Source organism: Martes martes (genome assembly GCF_963455335.1).
Source record: "Martes martes genome assembly, contig: scaffold_253, whole genome shotgun sequence".
NCBI classification, from domain to species: domain Eukaryota; kingdom Metazoa; phylum Chordata; class Mammalia; order Carnivora; family Mustelidae; genus Martes; species Martes martes.
Genome location: NW_027666686.1, coordinates 2,003 through 28,092, shown reverse-complemented (window position 1 = coordinate 28,092; position 26,090 = coordinate 2,003). Strand labels below are relative to the sequence as shown.

The window sequence follows — 26,090 nt, the reverse complement described above, 5'->3', positions numbered from 1 at the left end:
AAATATCAGATGTATCAATTCTAAGTAAAAAATATGGATATAGACCCAAGTATATACCTATATTTAATATATGATAAAAGTGACAGTTCAGGTCAGTAGGGGAAAATGAGCTATTGATGCTATTGGGGAATATCAAGTGAGATTCCTTCCTCAAAGAAAGAGATGGCTAGGGGCACCTGGGTGGCTCAGTGGGTTAGGCCTCTCTGCCTTCGGCTCAGGTCATGATCCCAGAGTCCTGGGATCCAGCCCCGCATCGGGCTCTCTGCTCAGCAGGGAGCCTGCTTCTCCCTTCCTATCTGCCTGCCTCTCTGCCTACTTGTGATTTCTCTCTCTGTCAAATAAAAAAAAAAAAAGAAAGAGATGGCTAAAAGATTTAAGCATAGGGTGCCTGAGTGGCTCAGTGGGTTAAACCTCTGCCTTCCACTCAGGTCATGATCTTAGGGTCCTCAGATGGAGTCCCACATCGGGCTCTCTGTCAACAGGGAGCCTGTTCCCCCCGCCCCTGCCCACCCCTCTTCCTGCCTCTCTACTTGTGATCTCTGTTGAATAAATAAATAAAATCTTAAAAAAAAAAAAAAAGATTTAAGCATAAAAAAAAACCACAGAAGTACTGTAAGAAACAACAGTAGAAGGCTATTCTATGTATGATACAAAACCCAGAAACTATGAAACAAAAGATACCTAAAAAAAAATAATTCTGGGGCGCCTGGGTGGCTCAATGGGTTAAGCCTCTGCCTTCGGCTCAGGTCATGATCTCAGGGTCCTGGGATCGAGCCCCACATTGGGCTTTCTGCTCAGAAGGGAGCCTGCTTTCCTCTCTCTCTCTGCCTGCCTCTCTGCATACTTTGTGATCTCTGTCAAATGAATAAATAAAATCTTTAAAAAATTAATTCTGCTTGGAAAAAATGGTAAGAAGAAAATAGGAAAGCACATTTCTAAATCGTACATGGACAAAAAGCTAATTTGACCACAATATAAAGGGCTTCAAAAACCAATCAGTAACCCAAGAGAAACAAAAACATATGTCCGTGAAAAAACTTAAACAAAACTATCCGCAGCAACATTATTCAAAATAACCAAAACGTAAAACCAAATGTCCATCAACAGATGAAAGGATAAATAAAATGTATATCCATCTGATGGAATAGTACACTTCACAATAAAAAGGAATGAAAGGAATAAAGCACTGATACATGCTATAATATGGATGACTCTTAAAACATGCTAAGTGAAAGAAACCAGCCAACAGACTATATACTGTATGCTTCCATTTACATGATATGTCCAGAGTAGGCAAATCCATAGAGACAAAGTGGATTAGTGATTGTCTAGGGTTGGGGGCGGGGGGGGGGGGGGGGGGTGGATGAAGAGTGACTACTATGAGTATCGGGTTCCTTTGGGTGGTGATGAAAATTCTAAAGTTGATTGTAGTGGTGGTTGCACAACTCTATGAATATATCAGAAGCCACTGAACTGCATATTTTTTTTTAAGATTTTATTTATTTATTTGATAGAGATTACAAGTAGACAGAGAGGCAAGCAGAGAGAGAGAAGGAAGCAGGTTCCCCGCTGAGCAGAGAGCCCCCTGCAGGGCTCGATCCTAGGACCCTGAGACCATGACCTGAGCCGAAGGCAGAGGCTTCAACCTACTGAGCCACCCAAGCGCCCCTGAACTGCATATTTTAAATGGGTGAATTATATATGAATTACTTATCAGTAAGTTTTTTGTAATCTAAAAAACAAAGTAAGTAAAGGTGAGAGGATTTGTTTCTGTCCATAAAGGAGTAACAGCTATAACAACAGCCATTCCATTATAAACAGCCAGAAAACTTGACAAATTATATAAAACAACCATTTTCATATACTGGAAAACAAGCAGCACAGAACTGTAACTCAGGAGAAAAGGGAAATAAATGAAATGAGCCCTATGATTGCCCTAACTTGCTGCTGGAGGCAGTTTCCAGGCTGTAGCATGGGAGGAGGAACCAAAACAAAGGCTAGCAGTCTCACTGGGTTAAGGGAAGGAGAGTGGAACTCGCAGAGGCCAAAGCAGCCATTAATTTGCAGCACAGAGCACAAGAGAGAGGAATCCACACAGAGAATGAGCCCCAAAGATCTGTAGGGGGTCTCTGCAAATTGTTTGCTGAGTACTAATGTGTGCATGCATGGGGTGAAAATCCACCTGTCTGGGGAAAATAGTAGGCCAAACAATTCCCAAAGCTCACATAGGACTGGAATTGCTTTCCCATTAGGCAGAATACTAAGGGAATTGGGCAGTCTTTGTAAGGTTATCACCTGGAGAGCCTGGCTGCCTTAATAGAGCATGTGATTTTTTTTTTTAAAGATTTTATTTATTTATTTATTTGACAGACAGAGATTGCAACTAGTTAGAGAGGCAGGCAGGGAGAGAGAGGAGGAAGCAGGCTCCCTGCTGAGCAGAGAGCCCGATGTGGGGCTCAATCCCAGGACCCTGAGATCATGACCTGAGCCGAAGGCAGAGGCTTTAACCCACTGAGCCACCCAGGCGCCCCGAGCATGTGATTCTTGATCTCAGGGTTGTAAATTCAAGTCCCACACTGAGTGTAGAGATTACTAAAAAGTAAAATATTTTTTAAAAAGGTTATGACCTTAGCAGTGAGGCCAAATTAGCTCTAGACTAAGGTTATTCTGGACGCTCTCAGCTTAAATTGACAAGTAATTTAACTGTAACAACGATCAAGTCCAGCACTATTTAAAGGAATAAACACAATCTAAAACTATAAAAATTACTAAGCAAAGAAGCCGGAGAACATGATCCAGGAGAAATACTAGAATCACACAAAGATGACAAGGATGATGGTTAGTGGATAAGAATCTTTAAACAGCTATTAAAATCTTATACTCAAGGATGTAGAAGAAAATAGGAACATAATGAGTGGAGAAATGGAAGACTTAAAAAACACACAATTGGAGCTTCTAGATATAAAATAAACAGTATCTGAAACTATATCCCATCCTACTTGAGGAGTCTACCAGAAAATCAGACACTGCAGAAGAAAAAAATCAATGAACCTGAAGTCATAGCAATAGAAACGATCCAAAATTAATCAGAGAGCAAAAACACTGCAATCATCATCATCACATCAGTGATCTGTGAGTGACCAGTGTAAACAATTTAACATACATGAAACTGAAGTTCCAGAACAGAAGGAGATGATAGAAGAGGGGAGAAAAAAAATTTTCTAGAAATGCTGGAACATTATACAAAAATAATAATGTATTACTGTGAGTTTTATAACATGTAGATGTAAAATGTATGACAATAATATAAAGGAGGGGAGAGGGAAAAATGGAAGTATAGTCTTGAGGTTCTTAAGGTATACTCGAAGTGGTATAACATTACTTGAAGGTAGAGTAACAGTTTTTTAAAAAATCCCAAAAAGAATAGTTTCGAAAAAGGGGTGCCTGGGTGGCTCAGTGGTTAAGCATCTGCTCAGGTCATGATTCCAGGGTCCTGGATCCAGCCCCACATGGTACTTGCTCCCTGCTCAGCAGGGAATCTGCTTCCCCCTCTCCCCCTGCTTGTGTTCCCTCTCTGGCTGTCTCTCTCTCTGTCAAATAAATAAATAAAATCTTAAAAAAAAAAAAAAAAAGAGGAGCACCTGGGTGGCTCAGTGGGTTAAAGCCTCTGCCTTCGGCTCAGGTCATGATTCCAGGGTTCTGGGATCGAGCCCAAAATCGGGCTCTCTGCTCAGCAGGGAGCCTGCTTCCTCTTCTCTCTCTCCCTGCCTCTCTGCCTACTTGTGATCTCTGTCTGGCAAATAAATAAATAAAATAAAATCTTAAAAAAAAAAAAAAGAATAGTTTCAAAAAAAAAGAATCAGTAAGTAAAATGCCAGTAATCTAATGAAAAAAAAAATATGAGAAAGGTTTGAATAGGCAGTACTGGAATAGTCAACTTACCAAATAAATTATGCTACGTTAATATATTGGTGCAGGGGTGCCTGGGTGGCTCAGTTGGTTAAGCATTCAACCCTTGATTTCAGCCCAGGTTACGATCCCAGGGTTCTCGGATCAAGCCCTGTGTTGGGCTCCCTGCTCAGCTGCTTGAGCCTACTTTTCCCTCTCCTGCCCTTGCTTGTGCACTCTCTCTGTCAAATAAATAAGTAAAATCTTTAAATAAATACATACATAAATCTTTAAAAATACATATGTGTATTGGAACATAATGTAAAATGTGAAAAAATTACACAACTCTATATAATATGGAAAGTGCTGATATGGAAAGGCAATATAATATAGTAGCATAATGTAATTTTGCAGCCAAACCGGGTTTGAATCCAGGCTCTGTTATGTACTTGCAGTCATCTGGACCAAATTACTTAAGTTCCCACCACCTCAGTTTCTTCTTCTGCTAACCAGTGATAATACTCAGAGGATTTTATGGGAATCAAAAAGAATTAAGTCATGTAAAGCATTTAAAACAATTGTTAAATACAAAGTTAGTATTCACTAACTGTTGGGTAAAAGAAAAGGAAAATCTTTCTGCAATATACTTCTAAATGAGAAAAGCAGGGTCCAGAACAGTATAGTATGTTACCATTTGTATGAAAAAATAAACTATACAGATACATGTCTACAATAGTAAAGACTTTCTAGAAGGCTAAAAAAGAAACTTCTAAGAGTGAATCCCCATGGAATAGAAAAAGAAGAGAAATGCCCTCTCCTCTTCATATTTTCATGTAAATACTAAATTTTCTATGCATTCCCCATTCAAACAAATAAATTTAATTAATTTTAAATCAAGAATTAATAATAAGCACTTATAAAATAAGGGAAATATGCATTAAAAACATAAGTATGCCACTACATAAAAAGAAATCAAAGAGCAAACGAATTTGATTTTTTTTTTAATAAACTGTTTCTTGGGGCGCCTGGGTGGCTCAGTGGGTTAAAGCCTCTGCCTTCAGCTCGGGTCATGGTCCCGGGGTCTCCGGATGGAGCCCGGCATTGGGCTCTCCGCTCAGCGGGGAGCCTGCTTTCTCCTCTCTCTCTCTGCCTGCCTCTCTGCCTACTTGTGATCTTTGTCTGTCAAATAAATAAATAAATCTTAAAAAGAAATTTTTATTAAAAAATTTTTAGGGGCGCCTGGGTGGCTCAGTCGTTAAGCATCTGCAGTTGGCTCAAGTCATGATCCCAGAGTCCTGGGATCAAGTCCCACATCTGGCTCCCTGCTCCACGGGAGGCCTGCTTCTCCCTCTCCCATTCCCACTGCCCCTGCTTGTGTTCCCTCTCTCACTGTGTCTTTCTCTGTCAAATAAATAAATAAAATCTTAAAAAAAAATAAAAATAAAAAATAAACTGTTTCTTCTCAGAATTACTAGTGATCAGTTTCCATTGGCTCTTGCAGTCTTTTCTAGTCATTGTCACTTATGACCCACTTTTGTAGCTTACTTTTTCTTTTTTTCTAAGATTTTATGTATTTATTTGACAGACAGAGATCACAGGCAGGCAGAGAGAGAGGGGGAAGCAGGCTCCCTGCTGAGCAGAAGCCCCAAAGCAGGGCTTATTAACCCACTGAGCCACCCAGGCACCCCTGTAGCTCTTACTTCCTATCTTCCTTTTATCTTTTCATGATCTCAGTATCTTTATTATATACAATAAACTATATTTTAATAAAGTATATTATATGCTTTTCTTTTCCAAAGTTCTTATGTTTATGGCATTTTTTTATTTATGGTAGGAAGACAGAAGGAAATGTGAGAAAATCAGCAAAGATTTTGGTCAACAACTCAATATATGTTTAAAACAAATATTTGTAGATATTGCATATGTATGTACATACAAATTATCTTCTCAAGGCATATAAAAACTGTTTTTGTAGTTTAAGACAATCCTATTTCAAAAATATTTATCGCAACAATTCTTTAAAAATCACATTGTGTGATTTGGAATGTTTCCTGCATAAGCTCTGGAGTCTGAAAGATTTAAATTTGCCCTCTGAGACTTACCCAGAGCTATGTTACTTTGTCAAGTTACTTAACCTCCTTAACCTCCCTCTACCTTAGTTTCCTGTAAACTTCTATTAATAGTAGAACCAAACATTGGGATGTTTTAAGAGCAGAGTAAATCAGGTAATAGGCCTTTCAAAAAATGTCTGACCTCTACTAAGACCTTCGTAAATGTTAATAATGTTAATTATAGAATTACTATTATTATTATTAAAATTAGTGAAAGGATATAGATTAGTTGGGAATGGGTTTGGCTATAGTGTGGTGACAATTTTTTTAAAATGAAATTAATCTAAAACTTTCTTAATTTTATTAAATCCGGTATATAATTAGAACTTGTTATGTGCCATACTATTAAAGAAATAAGAATTTTTATTTTTTGAAAGAACATGCAAAAATAAATACAAAAGGAGTGCTTTATTTTAAGTTTTTGATTATTCTTCAAAGGACTATGTTCTTAATACCTGCTGCTCCTTATTTCTTATTTTTTCCCAATTCAGGCTACAAAAGAGTCCAACAAATAATATGAGAGCAGTAATTATTGTCCTGGCTAAATGGATCAAGTTAATACCTGGAGAAATGCCATACATTTTCTATCTTGCATCACCATGAAAAAAAAAATTCTCCTAGTATCAAATAACCACTTGGAGTCATACTATCCACATCTCTCTTTTGATATTATGACATACCTTAAAAAGATTCAAAAACTGGAATCGCAAAAAAGGTGAGACAACAATGTTGGAGAAATGTAAAATATATTTTAAGGATCAAGAGTTAATTTTACTGGAAGGGGTTTAAGAAAGTACATTTTTTTCCTCAAAAATCTTTGGGAAAGTTCAGTAAAATGCACTACACCCTCACTTAGCCAGCTAATGGATCAGAATCTCTCAAAGTAAGGTCCAGAAACCTACACTTTAAACAAGCCCCAAGTAATTTTTTTTGTCCATGGTCATTTTAAGAACAAATAAGTACTAATGAAACAAAGGGGTTAACTAAAAAGGCTCTGTGTAGGAGGTAAATCTTGAGCAGATTTCAAGTAGGAATATTAAGTGGCAGGGAGGAGTTCAGTAGTTATTTCACACCAGAGGGATGGTATGTGAGATAAGTCTGCTTCCACAGCCATTTCAGCATCCTGGGCATACAGAAGTAACCACACTTGTCCTGAATAAGCTGTAGGGGCCCAGCAGATGGACAGGACTGTCAACCAAAACTACTATTAGAAAAACACCAGGCTTTCATTGTCTAATTCTTATCCCAAGTTTCCAATATATATTTTTTAAGATTTTATTTATTAGAGAGTGAGCAAAAGTGGGGGGGCGGACAGAGGGAGAAGTAGACTCCCCACTGAGCAGGGAGCCCTATGCAGGGCTCTATCCCAGAACCCTAAGATCATGACCTGAACGGAAGGCAGAATCTTAACCAAGTGAGCCACCCAGGCGCCCCACCAATGTTTTTTTTCATTACCCACCCTGGAAATACAAGCCTCTGAAGTACAATAGTACTGACAGAGAACAGGACCGAAACAACTTAAGCAAAGGGAGGTACTTTTGTTTTCAATTCATAACAAGGATTTTTAAAAAGTAAAAAGTTAAAAAAAAAGAAAGTCATTTTGGTTTTTAAACTAGATTATTACAAATATTTAGAAATAGGACTTCCACACAAGGGAGGCTTTCTTCTCTAACAGCAAATCAAAAGATAAATAATTATTCAAACTTAGAAGTTTACTCAAATTTAGAGTAAAACATGTAAAATAAGAAATTTTAACTAATTTTACAAGACCAATTCTAATAGGTCAGTTTCCACATCTATAAAATGATAGTTTGAGAGTAGGTGATTTCTGAAGTCCTGCCTAGCTCAATTTCTAAAACTGAACAATCTACAATTTTCTCAGACTTTGAACTAAATATATTACATTGTTCAAAAACTATAATGTAAGCTTATTCGGATAATTCAAATAACCCTGAAATGTTAGAATACTAGTATCTACAATCCATAAATGATCGGCAGTGCTGTTTTCAGACTTCCTGTTAGCATGTGTTCTGAATAAATGATGAGCAAAAAATAACTTTCTCTTACTTGGACTTCTAATATTAACAGCAAGCAACATAGCTACTTATTGAGGAGTTATAAAAGGCCCTACAGTAATAGAATCCTGAAAGTCTCATGAAAATAAGAGAAACATCATTAGCTAACTAGTATCACGCCAAACATAACTCAATTGACAATCTTAAATTTGAAGTATTTAAATAAGATTTGAAATCTTTATCATTCAAAAAAGGCAGCACTACTTTATAATCTGAATAGCCTCTATATCTCCTTTGGCTAAATACAAAGAGAAAAAACTGTCCATGGTACTCTTCCCTCATAATTCTGTCATTCTTACCCTGCACATTATATACTTTCCATGTTACTGTAAGAGAGATGCACTGCACATAAGCACCCATGGGGACATGATTTTATCTATACTGGAATTAAATCTGGAATAAGAAAGCTTCTCATAATAGAGTTTTACACAGAATTGAGTATTTCTCAATATAAGATGATTTGGGGCTCTAAAGGCAAAAAAAAAAAAAATCAAGGAAGTCTGAGTCTTTAGATTCTCCATAATTACCAACTTTATTCTTAAATTAAGGGACTGGTGTGCGGGAGGAACAAAGCTCCTTACAATTTAAAAGATAAAACAAGACAGCAGTCTAAGAATAAATTTTGTTTCCATAGAGAACAATGAGTTTTCAAACCCATGTAACATTTACGGACCATGAAAAAGAGAAATGGGAGGCCAAAAGAAGCAGGGAAAATACAAAATGTTTACCATTAAAAACTCATCCCTGATTGTCAGGGTGGCCCTGCTGTCATATATAACACTTTTACAAACACACCAGTCTGACCAAGAACCCTAATTTTAAGAAAAACTTTAAAAAGTATGCATTTTTAAAGCTAATGCAACAGTAATCCCGTAGTGGCTCAACAACTAATACTACAGATCAGTGATTCAGAAAGTAATTAAGCTTTGTGTCTATCAGCAAATTAGCAACCACACCCCTTAAAAAAAGAACTCAGGCTGTGTTCCATTAACTTCCATAAACAGCGGCTCTCGTTTAAAATTCATTACTTCATTGCCTAGAACAACCATGTTTGTTTTGGAATTACACTACGGTTTTATAAACAAGCCTAAAACAGAGTTAGTTTGGGGGAAAGCAGCGGATATTATGGTAAAAGTGGGTCTTAGTTACCTAACGATTACGTATAAGAACACTATAATTAATTACAATTATATTCTGTGCATCACAAGAATTAAAACCATTTAAAAACTCAACCAAAGCCCGATGATAATATGTTACTCCACGAATAGCGTTTCCTTTGGGTTCTAAGAAAGGCATTGCTATTAGAATATAGTTTGACAGCTAAGTCTTTAGGTTTCCCCCGATCACTTTAATTTTTAAAACCTAGAAAGGGCCCATTCGCGGGGACTGTGAAAACCCGTGGAAAGAGAGGCTTGGAAGTGGAACGGCTAAATTAAAATAACTGTGCAGAGCGAAAAGAACTCTGGGTTCTCCCGCGGAGAACTCCCCTAGGCACAGCAGGCGAGAAGCGGGAACCTTACCTGCCAGCGGCCATAGGTGAGGAGGACCATGGAGATGGGGATGGCGGTGCCGGACATGGCATGGGTGGAGGGCAAGCTATACTCGGAGTTGTAGAAGACCTCCAACTTGACCACTGGCGGCGATGCGGGCCGCGGCCGGCGGATGATGTCCTTAGTGCACTGGCCCAGGTACATGACCAGCACCCAAATGACCACGAGCCTCCGGCCCACAAGGGGGTCCAGGTTCCAGATCCAGAAGGGGAAGAACAAGATGTAAAAGAGTTCGTTGCCCAGTTCCGTGCCGAAGCAGAACAGGTAGTAGAGCGGCCAGTTGCTCACGTGGGCCAGCTCGCCCTCCTCGCCCGTCAGCGAGTTGCGGCGCAGGGCCCCCACGCGCCGCGGCGAGGCCGGGCCCAGCTCGGTCGCCAGCCCGTTCCGCACGCCGTTGGGAGCGCCGCCACCGCCGCCGCCGCCGGGCTTGGCGGGACACTGATTGCGGTCGCTCCCGGGCGGCTGGGGGCCTGCGGACGCCCCTGGCTGCTGCTCTCGGCGCCGGGCGTCTCCGGCGAGGGGCGCCTCCGCCTTCTCATCCTCCCTCGGATCGGTGGCGGGAGCCGCGGAGCGGCGCGGAAGAGCTTCCACCCCGCACAGCCGCTGGAAACGGGCCACTTTCTGCGGCTCCTGCAGACGGCCAGCCAGCTGGGCCAGGCGCTGCCTCAGCGACATGATAACGGGACCAGGGCGGCCGGCGGATGGGAGGACGTCAGCTGCGGGAGGACGGGCCGGCCCCCGGCGCAGTCCCGAACCGTCCCCGCGCGCCTGGCCAGCGGCAGCGGCGCCCAGCTGGACCCGATCGGCTCTGCCGAGTGACGGCGCCACAGGCCGCAGCGCCCGCCGCGCGCCCCCGCCCCGCGCGCCCCTCCCTGGCCGCGCGCGCTCCGCCACCGCCCGCGGCCTCCACGCGCCGGCGCGCGCAGCGCCCCGCCCCGCCCCCCCCACCGCCGTTCGGGGAGAGGGCCAGGCCGCGCGGGGCCGCCGCGAGCGCATCCGGAGGCGTCTGGGTGCTGAGGCGCGGCGGGGCGGCCGCCAGGAGGTTCGCCTTCACCTCCACCAGGCGTCGCGGCGCTCGGCGACGGATGTTGCCCGCCCCGCTTCGCCAACTTCAGCCCTCGTTCCCCTCCGGCTGTGGTGCCGGCTCCCTCTGAGGAGCGCGGTCTCGGAAAGGCCACGATCCCGGTGCGGGCGTCCGCAATGCGAAGGGCCAAGCCCCCGGACATCCTGCTGGCACAGAATCAAATGTTTTACGGTGAATGAAGGCGAAACCACCACCATGGGCTCGGAATCGTTCCACTCAGGTCATCACAAGTCATTCCAGAGCTGTCTCTGACGGTTGATGTCCTGAAAGCCACGTGCCAATTGACCAATGGTGGCAAGGCTAGATGTAGGTCCCAGGACAATACTGTGCCGTGAATCAAATAAGAGATCACAGTTATTCTTGACTTAAATGTAGAATTTGCTTTTAATAAATTCTAATAGCTGGGTGGGTTTGCACAGAAGTAATCGGTGACTGTGATTTAGAGTCTCAACCTCCATGTCTTACAAGGTACAAACTTGACTTCTAGAAAATACAGTTTTTATTAGAAGATCTCTGAACTCTAAATCCAGGAAGTTACTTCAGGTAAGATGGATATCTATAATTAAAGAATATGAACCTCTTCCAAGAAACAGGCTGGAAATTTCCCCTGCCGTGTCAGTAGAAATATTTCCTTCGTTTCCCACAGAGAGTGAGTCTCCTCCTCCCACCCCACTTGCTAGACTGTAGCCAGAGAAAGATGAATAAATCATCATCCCTGATTTAAAGTTGCTCACAGTATCAATGGAGACAGAGATAGGTCTACCTCTCAAGTATGGAGCAGATGATAAATGCTAAAATGGAGACATCAACAACATGATCCGGAAAGGGGAAGAAAAGTTGACTAGGGACTGCAAGAAAGGTGAAAAGTGATCCTCTAGAGCTGGTATCCTTATTAAAGAGCAGCATAAGATTAGGTGGAGAAACTTAGGCAAAGAGAAAAGGGATAAAGACAGGATTGGAATGTGCAAAGATGTATTTGGTGAAAAATTAATAGCTCATAGAATAAGGAGTAGGAAGAGTGAGTGAGTGGAATGGGCTTAGAAGGAGGGGATAGGACCAGATTGGAAAGACCTTGAATGCCTAGTTGGAGATTTTATTTTGTAGTCGGTAGGGAGGCATGGAAGGCTTTTAACCTAGGGAGTGACACCATCACAACTGTGCTTTAGAAAGATAACTGAGAAGGAAATCAAAGATAAATTGCCAGAGGTCAGAGACCAAAGGCCAGGTAAATAATTAGAAGATGATTGCACTAGTCAGGTGAAAGAGAATGAGAGCCTGAACTAGGACTGTGGTTCTGGAAATTGAAAGGAACTGGATAGATTTGAACAGGATTTTAAAATTTTTTTATTTATTTATTTTTTATTTTTTTTTTAAAGATTTTATTTATTTGACAGAGAGAAATCAGAGCTAGGCAGACAGAGAGAAGGGGAAGCAGGCTCCCGCTGAGCAGAGAGCCCGATGCAGGGCTCGATCCCAGGACCCTGAGATCATGACCCGAGCTGAAGGCAGAGGCTTAAACCCCTGAGCCACCCAGGCGCCCCTGAACAGGATTTTAGAACTAGGAAAAAGTTAAAGCATTTCATTTGAATTCATGGGTCTGCAGGCAAATAATAGTCTGTCCTTGGTTGGAACACGTTGTGTCTAATATTGAGGAATTTATAATCTATGAGGGAGACAAAACCTGAGAAAACATGTAAGTATATTCAAAGATGTAAACCCAGGCATACCAAACAGCTCCAGGAAGTGAGACACAAGCAATCACTACATGGAGTAAGCCCAGAGGCAGCACTGGGTTATGTATGAATGGTTCTGTGAAATGGATCATTAGCTGGCATTTGGAAACAAGGAGCAACTTGTACAGACAGGTGGGAACAGCTTCAGCGAGGCAGTTTACACATGTTCTTTTGTCAAAATAATTCGTTTATAAAGGAATTATTCAGATTCATCCAAGGAATTTCCAATTCTGGAGACTCATTAACCTAAAGATAGCAAAAAAAGAAGAAAATATATAAAACAAAACAGAGGTGATATGTATATTTTATGGCTAAATTATGACCTCTTCAATAATGACATATTTTGTCAGAATGCAATATTCTCTTTAAAGGTAATAAAAAATGAAATGGGAATTTGGTCTATGACTGCACTGAGGAGAAAAAGAATGTAAGCTGACAAAATCTGAAAGGGCTGACACTATCCTGCTGATACTGTAGATCTGTTAATAAGGACAAGGTCAAAAGCACCAAAGCACCATGATGAAAAGAATAGTTCTAGTAGGTTCTATTTACACCTACCTGGAACTTTTCATCTTGAAACTTAATAGGAATTTAAACATTTTTATAACAAAGCATAAACATTTTTTAAAAAGAAAACATTGCGGGGAGGAGGTGGAAAAAAAGAAAAGGAAAGGGAAGGGAAGAAGAGAAAAGAAAAAAGAAAAGAAAAACATTGCTACCAAGTAAGGATATGACTAACTGGGTGTGATAGTCAAATGTCTTAGTTTATGTTGCATAATTAACATGTTAAATAAATTTTGTTAGATCCTCCTCTCTACTTCAGTTTAATTTAATGTAATATTAAATAAAACCTTTTTGAGATACATGAACTATAAATGCAAAGTATTGCTGTCATTTCTAAATGGACCTTTCATAAAAGTAGTAGGGAAACATGATATATACCCTTAGTCTTGGTCATTTTAACTTCCACAGCTAATTTAAGTTGTTTTTTATCATATTGGGTTGAGATAAATCATTGATTCATCTACTTTTACAAAGAAGTCCTAAGAATTTTACCTTAGAAATACATATTCTAAGTGATATATATTTAAAACTATGTTATACATATTGTATATTTGAAGGTTGCTAAGATAATAGATCTTAAAAGTCCTCATAATAAAAAAAATTGTAACTGGGGAGACGGAAGTCACTGTCTCCCGGTGAACGAGGCCGTCGCAACGAGGGGAGAAGAGTGTTTGCCATCCTTCAGACATGGGGCGCAGAAAGTCAAAACGGAAGCCACCCCCCAAAAAGAAGATGACCGGCACCCTAGAGACCCAGTTCACCTGCCCCTTCTGCAACCACGAGAAGTCTTGTGACGTAAAAATGGATCGTGCCCGCAACACTGGAGTCATCTCTTGTACCGTGTGCCTAGAGGAATTCCAGACGCCCATCACATACTTGTCAGAACCAGTGGACGTGTACAGCGACTGGATAGATGCCTGTGAGGCAGCCAATCAGTAGCGATGCAGAGGACCCGCTCCCCGGGCAGCACCGCCTGCCGTGGACCTGCCCCTTTGGCTGCCAGTCCAGAGACATTCCAGGGTCCAGGGTGTGGGTCCAGGGCCTTCCCAGCCCTCTGCGTATATGGAGTGTGTGTGGCTGTGAGTGTGTGCGGTTGTAAGTGTGGCCTTGGCAGTGTGCTTGTGGGCAGGGACTGGAGGTGAGGTGGGGCCAGCAGAGGCTGCCTCGGGACCCTCCAGCCTCCTCAGCCACCTCACCAGCACCTTGCCCATTTGTACTGGACTGCCCTCCCTCCTTCCCTGCCTTCCAAGGCCTGTGGCCTGAGATTGAGAGCCACGGTCCCGTAGCCCCCTTGGCCAGGCCCTGGCAGAACAGCCCCTTTTCATGTTCAGTTGCTTTTGTAGCCGAGGAGGGGCTGGGTCGGGGCTAGCTATCAGCCACAAGCCCTTAAATAAAGCAGCCGATGCAAAAAAAAAAAAAAAAAAAAAAAAAAAAAAATTGTAACTATGTGAGGTGATGGATGTTAACTAAAATTGTGGTATTCATTTTGTAATGCATATATCAAATCATTATATTATGCACTTTAATACAGACTTCTATGTCAATTATATCTCAATGAAACTGGAAGGGAAAAACTTACTTAATAAGAAAATGATAATATTCATTTATTATGAATATTATGTTTGATTTTCATGTAAATATTATCATCAATTTATTGTCTCTTGCCTGGAATACAACTTAATTTTTTATTTGTTAAAATACAAAATTTATATATTGCTAACTACTTGCCCTAAATTATTATTACTATTAGTAGACTATGTTTGACATGTAGGTGTCAGTACATAGCACATTATGGGCAACAATAAATGGTGAATATGAATTTAATATTTTTAAAATATTAAACCTATGTTAATTAAATTCTTTGCATATACACCTAGTGATTTTATCCTGCATCTTTGATTAGTTTTATATTTCTAAAAAATAGGACTTCCTCTGAATTCTCAAAAAGATGCCTATAATAGCACAAATATAAGTAATATGTGATAAATATACATAAAATTTTATAATTAACAGTTAAGGAGTTTTCTATGCTTTGTGTTTTCTGTACCCCAACATTTCAATCACTTTCTCCCAGAGTGAGATTCTAAGGAAAAAAAAAACAAAAAACCTTACAAAAAATTATCTGAGGGGCACCTGGGTGGCTGGTTAAGTATCAGCTTGGGTCATGATCTCAGGGTCCTGGGATCGAAGCCCACTTTGGACTCCCTGCTCAAGAGTCTGCTTCTCCCTCTGCCACTCCCCACCCCATGCTCATGCTCTCTCTCTTGCTCTCAAATAAATAAATAAAATCTTTTAAAAAAAATGATCTGAGAGTATTCTAGGCAACAAAATACATGCCTCTTACCCATGCTGACTGAGATAAACATGGAATTCTTTCCTTACCATATATACCATTTATACCAGTTTTCTTTTCTTTCTTTTTTTTTTTTTTTAATTTGCCAGAGAGAGAGAGTACACACAAGCAGGCAGAGAGGCAGGCAGAGGCAGCGAGAGAAGCAGGCTCCCTGCTGAGCAAGGAGCCCAATGCGGGACTCGATCCCAGGAGCCTGGGATCATGACCTGAGCCGAAGGCAGCGGCTTAACCAACTGAGCCACCCAGGCGTCCCAACCAGTTTTCTTTTACCCTAAATCTGTAGTACTTCTTTTTAAACCATTTTTTTTCTTCCCAAGATTCCCCCCTTTGTTTGTTAACATCTCTTTCCAGTTCCAGTTTTCTTAAAATCTGATTCATGGCTTTTTTCCCCCCAGAAATGATTGGAAATACAGGTGTGTACCCAACTCTGAAGATTTATTTTTAATTCAAGACTCGAAGTCTCCAGCCCCATCTGCCCATTGACCATTCCAGACATTTTGGTAGGTGTTGATCTGCCCTTAATATTTCTATGTTTGTAATATACTAGAATAAATTCTACATTAATCAAAATGGTTCATTTAATTTTCTAAAGGACATTAAGTGTTTTTATAAACTTTAGCTCTTGGTGCAAATATTTATAAAACGTGTTTGGTATATTTTCCTTTTCTACTTTTTTTGTTGAGGGATAATTGACAATGTTATTTTAGCTTCAGTTTTATAATTTAGTAATTCAGCATTTGGATACATTGCAAAATAATAACCACAATAAGTCTCATTACTATCCATTACTATACAAAGTTAACACAATGTTATTGACTATATTTCCCTGAACTGTACATTATATCCCCATGACTTATTTATTTTAGTACTAGAAGTTCATACTTCTTGACCCCTTCACCCATATCTCCACCCAGCAATCCTCTTCTCCTCTGGCAACCACCAATTTGTCTTCTATTCTATGAGTCTGGGCTTTGTTTTGTGTTTTAGGTTTCACATATAAGAGAAATCATGTGGTGTTTGTCTTTCTCTGTCTGACTTATTTCACTTAGCAGAATACCCTCCAGGTCCATCCATGTTGTGGCAAATGGCAAAATTTCATTCTTCTTAATAGCTGAGTAATATTCCATTGTGTATATACCATATCTTCTTTATCCATTCATCCGTCAAAGGACACTTGGGCTATTTCCACATCTTGGCTATAGTAAATAATACTGCAACAAATATATTTCTTCAAATTAGTGTTTTCTTTTTCTTCAGATAGAATACCCAGCACTGAAATTGCTTCATCACACACTAGCACTATTTTTAATTTTTTTAGGAATCTCCAGACAGTTTTCCATTATGACAGCACCAATTTACATTCTTGCCAACAGTCCACAAGAGTTTCTTTTCCTCTACCTCTTCACCTAACCATGTTATTTCTTGTCTTTTTGATAATAGCTATTCTGACAGGTATGTGGTGATATTTCGTTATGGTTTTGATTTGCATTTACCTGATGATTAGTGATATTGAGCATCTTTTCATGTATCTGTTAACCTTCTGTATGTCTTTTTTGAAGAACTATCTATTCAGATCTTCCGCCCATTTTAAAATCGGGTTGTTTGTTATTGAGTTGTATGAATTTTTTTAAAAGATATTATTTATTTATTTGACAGAGAGGTCACAAGTAGGCCGAGAGGCAGGCAGAGAGAGAGGCAGAGAGACGAGCAGGAAACAGGCTCCCCGCTGAGCAATGAGCCCCATGTGGGGCTCAATCCCAGGACCCTGAGACCATGACCCAAGCCGAATGTAGAGGCTTAACCCACTGAGCCACCCAGGCGCCCCTGAGTTGTATGAATTTTTTATATGTTTTGGATATTAGCCCTTCATCAGGTATATAATTTGCAAATATCTTCTTCCACTCGGTAAGGTGAATTTTGCCTTTTCTGCTGGTTTCCTTTGCTGATCAGAAGCTTTTCATTTTGATGTAGTCCCACTTATTTATTTTTGCTTTTATAGCCCTTGCCTTTGGAGTCAGATCCAAAAAAAAAATCACTAATACCAATGTCAAGGACATTACTACCTGTTTTATTCTGGGAGTTTTATGGTTTCAGGTCTTGCATTCAAGTTGTGTTAATTTTTATAAATGGTGCAAGATAATGGTCCAGTTTCATTCTTTTGCATGTAGCTGTCCAGTTTGTATAACATTTACTAGAGAGACTATCCTTTCCCCATTGTATATTCTTGCCTACTCTGTCATAAGTTAATTGGCCATATATGTGGGGGTTACTTCTGAGCTCTCTTTCCTGATTCACTGATCCATGTGTCTGCTTTTATTCCAATACCATACTATTTTGATTGCTATAACTTTGTAGTATTGTTTGAAACCAGGGAATGTGATACCTCTGGCTTTGTTCTTCTTTCTCAAGACTGTTTTGGCTATTTAGGGTCTTTTGTGGTTCCATATAAATTTTAGTATTGTTTGTCCTAGTCCAACTGCCACTGGAATTTTGATAAGGTTTGCATTAAATCTGAAGATTATTTTGGGTAATATGGACATTTTAATAATATTTATACTTCCAATCCATGTGCATGGAATATTTTTCAATATCTTGAATTTCTTTCATCAGTGTCTTATCTTTTTCAGTGTACAGGTCTTTCATCTCCTTGGTTAAATTTTTCCCTAGGTTTTTGGGACGCCTGGGTGGCTCAGTTGGTTAAGCCGCTGCCTTCGGCTTGGGTCATGATCTCAGCGTCCTGGGATCAAGTCCCACATCGGGCTCCTTGCTCGGCGGGGAGCCTGCTTCTCCCTCTGCCTCTGCCTACCACTCTGTCTGCCTGTGCTCACTCGCTCTCTCTCTCTAACAAATAAATAAATTAAAAAAAAAATTTTTTTTTAAATTTTTCCCTAGGTTTTTAATTTTTTCTAGTGCAGTTGTAAATGGGATTGTTTTCTTGATTTCTCTTTCTGATGATACATTATTGATATATAGAGATGCAACAGATTTTTGTACATTAATTTTATATCCTACAAATTTACCAAATTCATTATTTCGAATAGTTTTTTGGTGGTGTCTTTAGGGTTTTCCATATATAGCATTATGTCATCTGCAAGTAGTGTCAGTTTTACTTCTCCTTTCCATTTTGTATGCCTTTATTTCCTTTTCTTGCCTAGTTGCTGTGGCAAAGACTGCAAATACTATGTTGAATAAAAGTGGGGACGGTGGTACCTGGCCAGCTCAGTCAGAAGAGCATGTGACTCTCACTTTTGGGATTATGAGTTTAAGTCATATTGGGTGTAGAGATTACTGAAAAATAAATACATAAAGAGAAAAAGTGGGGAGAGTGGGCATTCTTGTTTTTTTCTGATCGTAAAGGAAAAAGCTTTCAGCTTGCAGCTTTTTACCATTAAGTGTAATATTAGCTATGCATTTGTCATATATGGTCTTTATGTATGCTGAGGTACATTCCCTCTATACTGTCTTTGTTGAGAGTTTTTAATCATAAATGAAGGTTGACTTTTGTCAAATGCTTTTTCTAAATTTATTTTTTTTTAAGATTTTATTTATTTATTTATTTGACAAAGATCACCAGTAGGCAGAGAGGCAGGCAGAGAGAGAGGAAGGGAAGCAGGCTCCCTGCCAAGCAGAGAGCCCAATGCGGGGCTTGATCCCAGGACCCTGGGATCATGACCTGAGCCAAAGGCAGAGGCTTTAACCCACTGAGCCACCTAGGTGCCCTTCTAAATTTATTGATATCATGATTATATTTTAATCTTTCATTTTTAAAATGTGGTATATCACGTTTATTGATATGAGGATATTAAACCATTCTTGGATCTCTGGACTAAATACCATTTGATCATGGTGTATGATCTTTTGAATATATGGTTGAATTCAATTTGCTAACATTTTGTTGAGGATTTTTTGTAACTATATTTATCAGGGATATCAGCCTGTAATTTATTTATCTTCTTTCTTTCTTTCTTTCTTTCTTTCTTTCTTTCTTTCTTTTTCTTTCCTTCCTTCCTTCCTTCCTTCTCTCTTTCTTGCTTTCTTTCAGATTTTATTTTTTATTGATCTCTGTACCCAGTGTGTGGCTCAAACTGAACAACCCCTAGATTAGGAATCACATGCTTTACCAACTGAGCCAGCCAGCCAGGCACCCCTGGCCTACAATTGTGTGTGTGTGTGTGTGTGTGTGTGTGGTGTCCTTGTCTGGTTTTGGTATCAGGATAATGCTGGCCTCATAAAATGAGTTTGGAAGTATTCCTTCCTCTTCAGATTTCTGGAAGAGTTTGAAAAGGATAGGTATTAAATCTTCTTTGAATAGTAGAATTCACCAGTGAAGCCATCTGGTCTTGGGCTTTTATTTGATGGGAAGTTTTTGATTAGTGATTAAAATTCCTTACTATTCAGATTTTCTATCTCTTCATGATTCAGTCTTGGAAGATTGTAAGTTTCTAGGAATGTAGCCATTTTTTCTAAGTTGTCCAATATTTTGTCATATCATTGTTCATGGTATCCCCTTATGATCCTTTGTACTTCTGTGGTATCAATTGCAACTTCTCCTCTTTCATTTCTGGTTTTATTTATTTGGGTCCTCCTTTTTCTTGGTGAGTCTAGCTTAAGGTTTGTCAGTTTTGTATATCTTTTCAAAGAACCAGATCTTAGTTCCATGTATCCTTTCTTTTACTTTTCTTATTCTTTTTCTTTTTTCTTAAGATTTTATTTATTGTGGCTCCTGGGTGGCTCAGTCAGTTAAGTGTCTGCCTTCGGCTCAGGTCATGATCCCAGGGTGCTGGGATCGAGCCCCACACTGGGCTCTCTGCTAGGCAGGAAGTCTGCTTCTCCCTCTCCCGCTGCCTCTCCCCCTGGCTCTTACTCACTCATGCTTACTCTCTCTCTGTCTCTCAAATAAATAAATAAAATTTATTTTTTTTAATTTAAATTAAATCTTTTTTAAAAATAAAGATTTTATTTATTTTTTTGAGAGCGAGACAAAGAGAGCAAGTGTTGGGGAGTGGCAGAAGGAAAGGGAGAGGGACAAGCACACTTCGTGCTCAGCAGGGAGCCTGATGGGGGGCTATATCCCAGCACCCTGGGATCATGACCTGAGCCACCCAGGCACCCCAGTTGTCTCCTTCCTTCTAATTTTTGGCTTTGCTTTTTCTTTTTTTAGTTCCCTTTTAGGTGTAAAGTTAAAATGTTTATTTGAGATTTTTCTTGTTTCTTGAGGTAGGTCTGTGTTGCTATGAACCTATGAACTTCCCTCTTAGAACCACTTTTGCTGCATCCCATAGATTATGGTATGTCATATATCTGTTTTCATTTGTCTCTGGGTGTTTTTTTTTATCTCTCCTTTGATTCCTTTTTTCACCCAGTAGTTGTTCAGGAATGGGTTGTTTAATCACCACATAGTTGTAGTTTTTTCCGTTTTTTTCTTGTAATTGAATTCTAGTTTTATTTCATTGTGGTCAGAAGAGATACTTGATATGATTTCTATCTTCTTGAATTTATTGAGATTTGTTCTGTGGCCTAACATGTGGTCTCTTCTGGAGAATATTCCATGTGCACTTGAGGAGAATGTGTATTCTGCTGCTTGTGGATGGAATGTTTTGTATATGTCTATATTAGTCCTTCTGGTCTAATTTGTCATTTAAAGTTGATGTTTTCTTATTGATTTTCTGACTGGATAATTCATCCATTGTTGTAAGTGGAGTGTGAAGGTCCTCTACTATTATCGTATTGCTGTCAGTTTCTTCCTTTAGATGTTAATATTTGCTTTATATATTTTGGTGCTCCCATGTTGGGTGCATATGTATTTATAAATCTTATATTTTCCTGCTGGATTGACCCCTTTATCATTATATAGTGCCCCTCTTTATCTTTTTTTTTTTTTTAAGATTTCATTTATTTATTTGACAGAGATCACAAGTAGGCAGAGAGATAGGCAGAGAGAGAGGGAGAAGCAGGCTCCCCGCTGAGCAGAGAGCCTGATGCGGCTCGATCCCTGGACCCTGGGATCATGACCTGAGCTGAAGACAGAGGCTTTAACCCACTGAACCACCCAGGTGCCCCCACCCCTGCTTTGTCTTTTATTACAGTATTTGTTTTAAAGTCTGTTTTGACTGGGGGCACCTGGCTGACTCAGTCAGTGGTGCATGCAACTCTTGATTTCAGGGTCATGAGCTCAAGCCCCATGGTGGACATGAAGCCTACTTTAAAAATTTTTAAATTAAAAAAAAAAGTCTATTTTGTCTAATACAAGTGTAGTTTTACCAGTTTCTTTTTGTTTCCATTAGCCTGGAATATCTTTTTCCAATCCCTTCCCTTTCAGTCTGTGTTTATTTTTACTTCTGAAGTTTCTTCTAAACAGTATATAGATGTGTCTTTTTTTAAAATAAATTTTTTTTAAGATTTTATTTATTCATTTGAGAGAGAGACAGAGACAGAGACAGAGACAGAGAGAGGACAAGCAGGGGGAGAGGCAGAGGGAGAGGGAGAAGCAGACTCTCCACAGAGCTGGGAGCCTGACATGGGGCTGGATCCCAGGACCTGAACATCATGAACTGAGTTGAAGGCAGACACCCAACCATCTGAGCCACCCAAGTGCCCCGTGTTGTGTTTTTTTAATTCATTCAGCCATCCATTCATTTTGAGTGGAGAAGTTAGTCCATATATATTTAAAGTAATTTGGATAGGTGTGTATTTATTGTCATTTGTTAATTTTTTTCTGGCTGTTTTTATTGTTCCTCTCAGTTCCTTTCTTTGACTCTTTCTTTCTTCCCTTGTGGTCTGAAACTTTCTTCAGTGTTATATTTAAATTACTTTCTCATTTTCTTTTGTGTATTTTCTATAAGATTTTTGCCTTCTCTTTATTGTGAGTCTCATATATATCATCTTATGTATATAACAGTCTATATTAAGTTGATAGTAACTTAAATATGAACACATTCTAAAACTCTACTTTTTAGTCACCCCTAACATTTTGGTTTTGATATCACATTTTACATTTTTTTATTTTATGTATCCTTTAACTATGTGGTTTAATTTTACTCTTTTTTACTTTTAACCTTCACATTAGCTTTATACATCGTTAATCCACTACCTTGTTTATATTTGCCCTTTCCAATGAGATTTTTACTTTTATATGTTGTCTTGTATTAATTAGTGCTACTTCTTTTCAGATTAAATAAGTCTCCTTAACATTTCCTATAAGGCTGATTTAGTAGTGAACTCCTTTAGTTTTCACTTCTCTGGAAATCTCTGCATCTCACCTTCATTTCTGAATGATAACCTTGCTGGATAGAGTATTCTTGGTTGGAAGTTTTTTCCTGACTTTGAATATGTCGTGTTTCTTCCTTCTGGCCTGCAGTGTTTCTGCTGGTACCTCTATAGGGTTTCATGTATAGTAACAATTTGTTTTTCTCTTGCTACTTTTAAGTCTCTCTTTATCTTTAACTTTTGTCATTTTAATTATATGTTTTCTGTGGATCTTTTTGGGTTCATCTTATTTGGAACTTTCTGGGCTTCCTGAACCTGGATGTTTTCTTTCACAGGAAGTTTTAGAGAAGTTTTTTCTTCAAATAAGTTTCTGCCCCTTTCTGTCTTCTCTTTCTGGGACCCCAATAATGTGAATGTTATTTCACATAAGTTTCTTAAGTTATCTGCATTGTTTCTTTTCTTTTCTTTAAAAATTTTATTTATTTATTTGAGAGCAAGAGAGTGAGAGAGAGCATGATGGGGAGAAGGTCAGAGGGAGAAGCAGACTTCCCACGGAGCTGGGAGCCTGATGTAGGACTCAGTCCCAGGATTCCGGGACATGACCTGAGCTGAAGGCAGTCGCTTAACCAACTGAGCCACCCAGACACCCCCTTTGTTTTCCTTTTCTTTTCTTTTTCCTATTTTTCTAAAATAGGAAAAAATATTTTCCAAATATTTCCTATTGGAAAAAAGTAGTCTGGGTGGATTCCACTGCCTTGTCTTGCAGCTTACTGATTGATTCTACTTCATCCAGTTTGCTGTTGAACCCCTCTATTAAAGTATATTTTTTCAGTTCAGTTATTGTATTCTTTACCTCTGCAATTTCTGTTGGTACTTTGTAAGTATTTTCTAGCTCCCCTTATTGAAGTTCTCCCTATATTCATTCTTCTCCCAAGTTCATTGAGTATTTTTATGGTCATTACTTTGAATTCTTTATAGCCTAGATTACTTATCTTTGTATTATTAAGGTCTTTTTCTGAGGTTTATGTTGTTCTTTCATTTGAAACATACTTTTTCATTTTGCTTGACTCTGTTTCTATGTATTAGACAAAAAAGCTACTTCTCTCAGTCTTGAAGGAGTGGCCTTGGGTAGGTGATAAATATTCTAGTTTAACTTTGCCCTCATTCTTGGTTGTCTCTGGAACCTTTGTGATAGTCTAAACTGCCTGATTTATTCAAATGTCCTGTTGTTGAGGGTGTGCCAAGACTTGTCAGTGTTCCAAGGGGAGGAATCTCATTTTGCACCTAGTTTCAAGCATATTGGAAGCAAAGCCTTCAGGTAGCAGCTTTTTTTTTCCCTTAAGATTTTATTTTTAAGTAATCTCTGCATCTAATCTGGGGCTCAAACTCACAACCCTAAGATCAAGAGTCACATGCTGTACCAGCAGAACCAGCCAGGCACCCTGGTAGCAGCTTTGAAAATATGCAAATATATATAGTCCTGTGGGGCTGCAGTCATAATCCCTGCTGGCCTCAAGACCAGGAGATCTGGAGGTACCCCCTGGGTGACAGCTGCAAAACTTGGGACTCCAAATGAGTGTATAAGCTTCCTTCTGGGAGGTCTTGTTGAGCTGTTGTGAGGCCAAGGGAGTGTAGAGGATGGTGTCTCCCTGCTTACATTCCCTGGGTGTGCCTACTTAGACTCCAGATGTTTGGGAAGCCTGAAGTATGTCCCTCAGGCTGCAGTTCCAAACTAAATAAATAGGCCTTTTTCACAAGACTGGGGCTGTGTTTCAGTCTGCTGTTTATTAATTTTTATTTTAGGGAGAGAGTGTGCAAGCAAGGGGATGGACAGAGGAGAAGGGGAGAGAATTTCAAACAGACTCCGTGCTGAGTATAGAGCCTGATGCAGGGCTCCATAACATGGCCTGAAATCATGACCTTGAGATCATGACCTGAGCTGAAACCAAGAGTCGGTCACTCAGCTGACTGACCCAACCAGATGCCTCCAGTCCACTGTCTATGCAGTGCCCTGAGCGGGGAGGGAGGTGTGGCTGGCCAAGAACTGTCTCTCTAATTGTTACATTCCTGTGGAGCTCAGATATGCCAGCCCCTTTGGCCACCAGGGCCAGGTGATCAAGGGGGCCCCCACTAGCACCCATAGTTTTAGCTAGACGGCTGGAGAGTATGAAGGGTTGGGGTGTACTCACTGGCATTGGAAAGGCAGCAGGAAAATGTCTTGACTGCACACACCTGCAAGCTTCAGGAATACACTGGGAGAATACTTTGTGTGCCTGTACTGGCTTTAGCCTGGAAGCAGGACAATGCCACAGCTGTTGGTGTCTGCCTGCCCTGGCTAGGGACCATGGGAGTGCTGCAGCCACCTGCACTCTGTAGCCTCAGCAAGGCAGTTGGATAGTGCAACTACTGTGCACTCCCAGCTGTCTTAGCATGGCAGCAGGAGAGTGCCACATGGGAGCTTGCCCACCTGCACTGGCAGGATAGGTGGAAAGTGCAAAAGTGGCATCTGCCAACACCTCCATCTCTGGGGAGGGTTTCTGCTGTTCCCTGCCCCTCAAGCAGATGCTTTTATGTTAGCAAATGAATCTCCTTCACATACAGACCTAGGCACTTTTCAAACTGCTGTTTTTTCCCTGAGTGCTATGGCAAGTGAGACCGCATGAGGGATAATTTAAAGGATAATTTAAAAGGATAATTTCAGTCCCGTATAGCACTTTGGGTCCCTTGGACATCAGCCCTGTTTGTTTTCTAAGCCAGATGCTTTGGGGACTCATCTCTCTGGTGCAGATCCCAAGGGTTAAGGTGCCTGATGGATAATACAAACACTCCTCTGGAAGAAGTACCAGGCTGGTGAGATCCCTCCCTACTGTGTGTCACTGAGCTGGGAATGAGGTTTTTGGCAAGACTATCTCCACCTCTCCTACCTGTCCCATTGTGGTTTTTATGTTTTTTTTTAATCCTTTTTTGGAGGGAGAAGCAGTTCATTTAATTTTCAGATCTTTTTCAGAGAGAAATGATCCATATGTAGCAGCAGTTTTGGTGTTTTGGAGAGAAGAGGTGAGTTCAGGATCTTCCTATGCTGCCATCTTGCCATAATTGGTATATTTTCAAATGCAGGTTTTTGAAAGTACAGTAGAATGAACAACCTATCTTTTGGGGGGGCATTTTTTTTTCATTGTGGCCCAAAATGCATAACATGGGGGTGCCTGGGTGACTCAGCCAGTTGAGTGTCTGCCTTCACCTCAGGTCATGATCCCAGGGTCCTGGGATTGAGCCCTGCATCTGACTTCCTGCTTGGTGGGGAACCTGCTTCTCCTTCTCCCTTAGCCCTGCTTGTGCTCTCTCTCTCTTCAAACAGGTAAATAAAATCTTTAAAAAAATATACACAATATAAAATTTGTCATCTTAACCTTTTAAAATAAATCTTTTTTGTATGTGGGTATTCAAGGACTTTGAAGATTTTTAAGATCAGGATGGGAGATGGACTCAGAGTTACATTGTTGGAAGGGGTTTAGAAGCCATTTTT

At 40.1% G+C, this 26,090-nt stretch overlaps 2 protein-coding genes across 2 annotated transcripts in view; one reads left to right on the top strand and one right to left on the bottom strand.

Moving 5' to 3' along the window:
- Positions 1 to 10,428, bottom strand: part of SGPP1 (sphingosine-1-phosphate phosphatase 1) — a 35,451-nt gene extending 25,023 nt beyond the window's left edge. The window contains exon 1 of the mRNA XM_080831386.1: positions 9,595 to 10,428. Coding sequence (XP_080687512.1) covers positions 9,595 to 10,299 — 705 coding nt within the window. The 5' untranslated portion in view covers positions 10,300 to 10,428. The remainder of the gene's footprint in view (positions 1 to 9,594) is intronic.
- Positions 10,429 to 13,628: 3,200 nt separating this feature from the next.
- On the top strand, positions 13,629 to 14,405 carry LOC308337843 (transcription elongation factor 1 homolog). The gene has a single exon (XM_080831385.1). The coding sequence runs from the start codon at positions 13,693 to 13,695 to the stop codon at positions 13,942 to 13,944; it is 252 nt and encodes an 83-aa protein (XP_080687511.1). The 5' UTR covers positions 13,629 to 13,692; the 3' UTR covers positions 13,945 to 14,405.
- Positions 14,406 to 26,090: the final 11,685 nt, after the last annotated feature.

What these genes read in the sequence shown, in the direction of transcription:
- LOC308337843 (XM_080831385.1), top strand. Translation starts at nt 13,693, where the DNA reads ATGGGGCGCAGAAAGTCAAAACGGAAGCCACCCCCCAAAAAGAAGATG.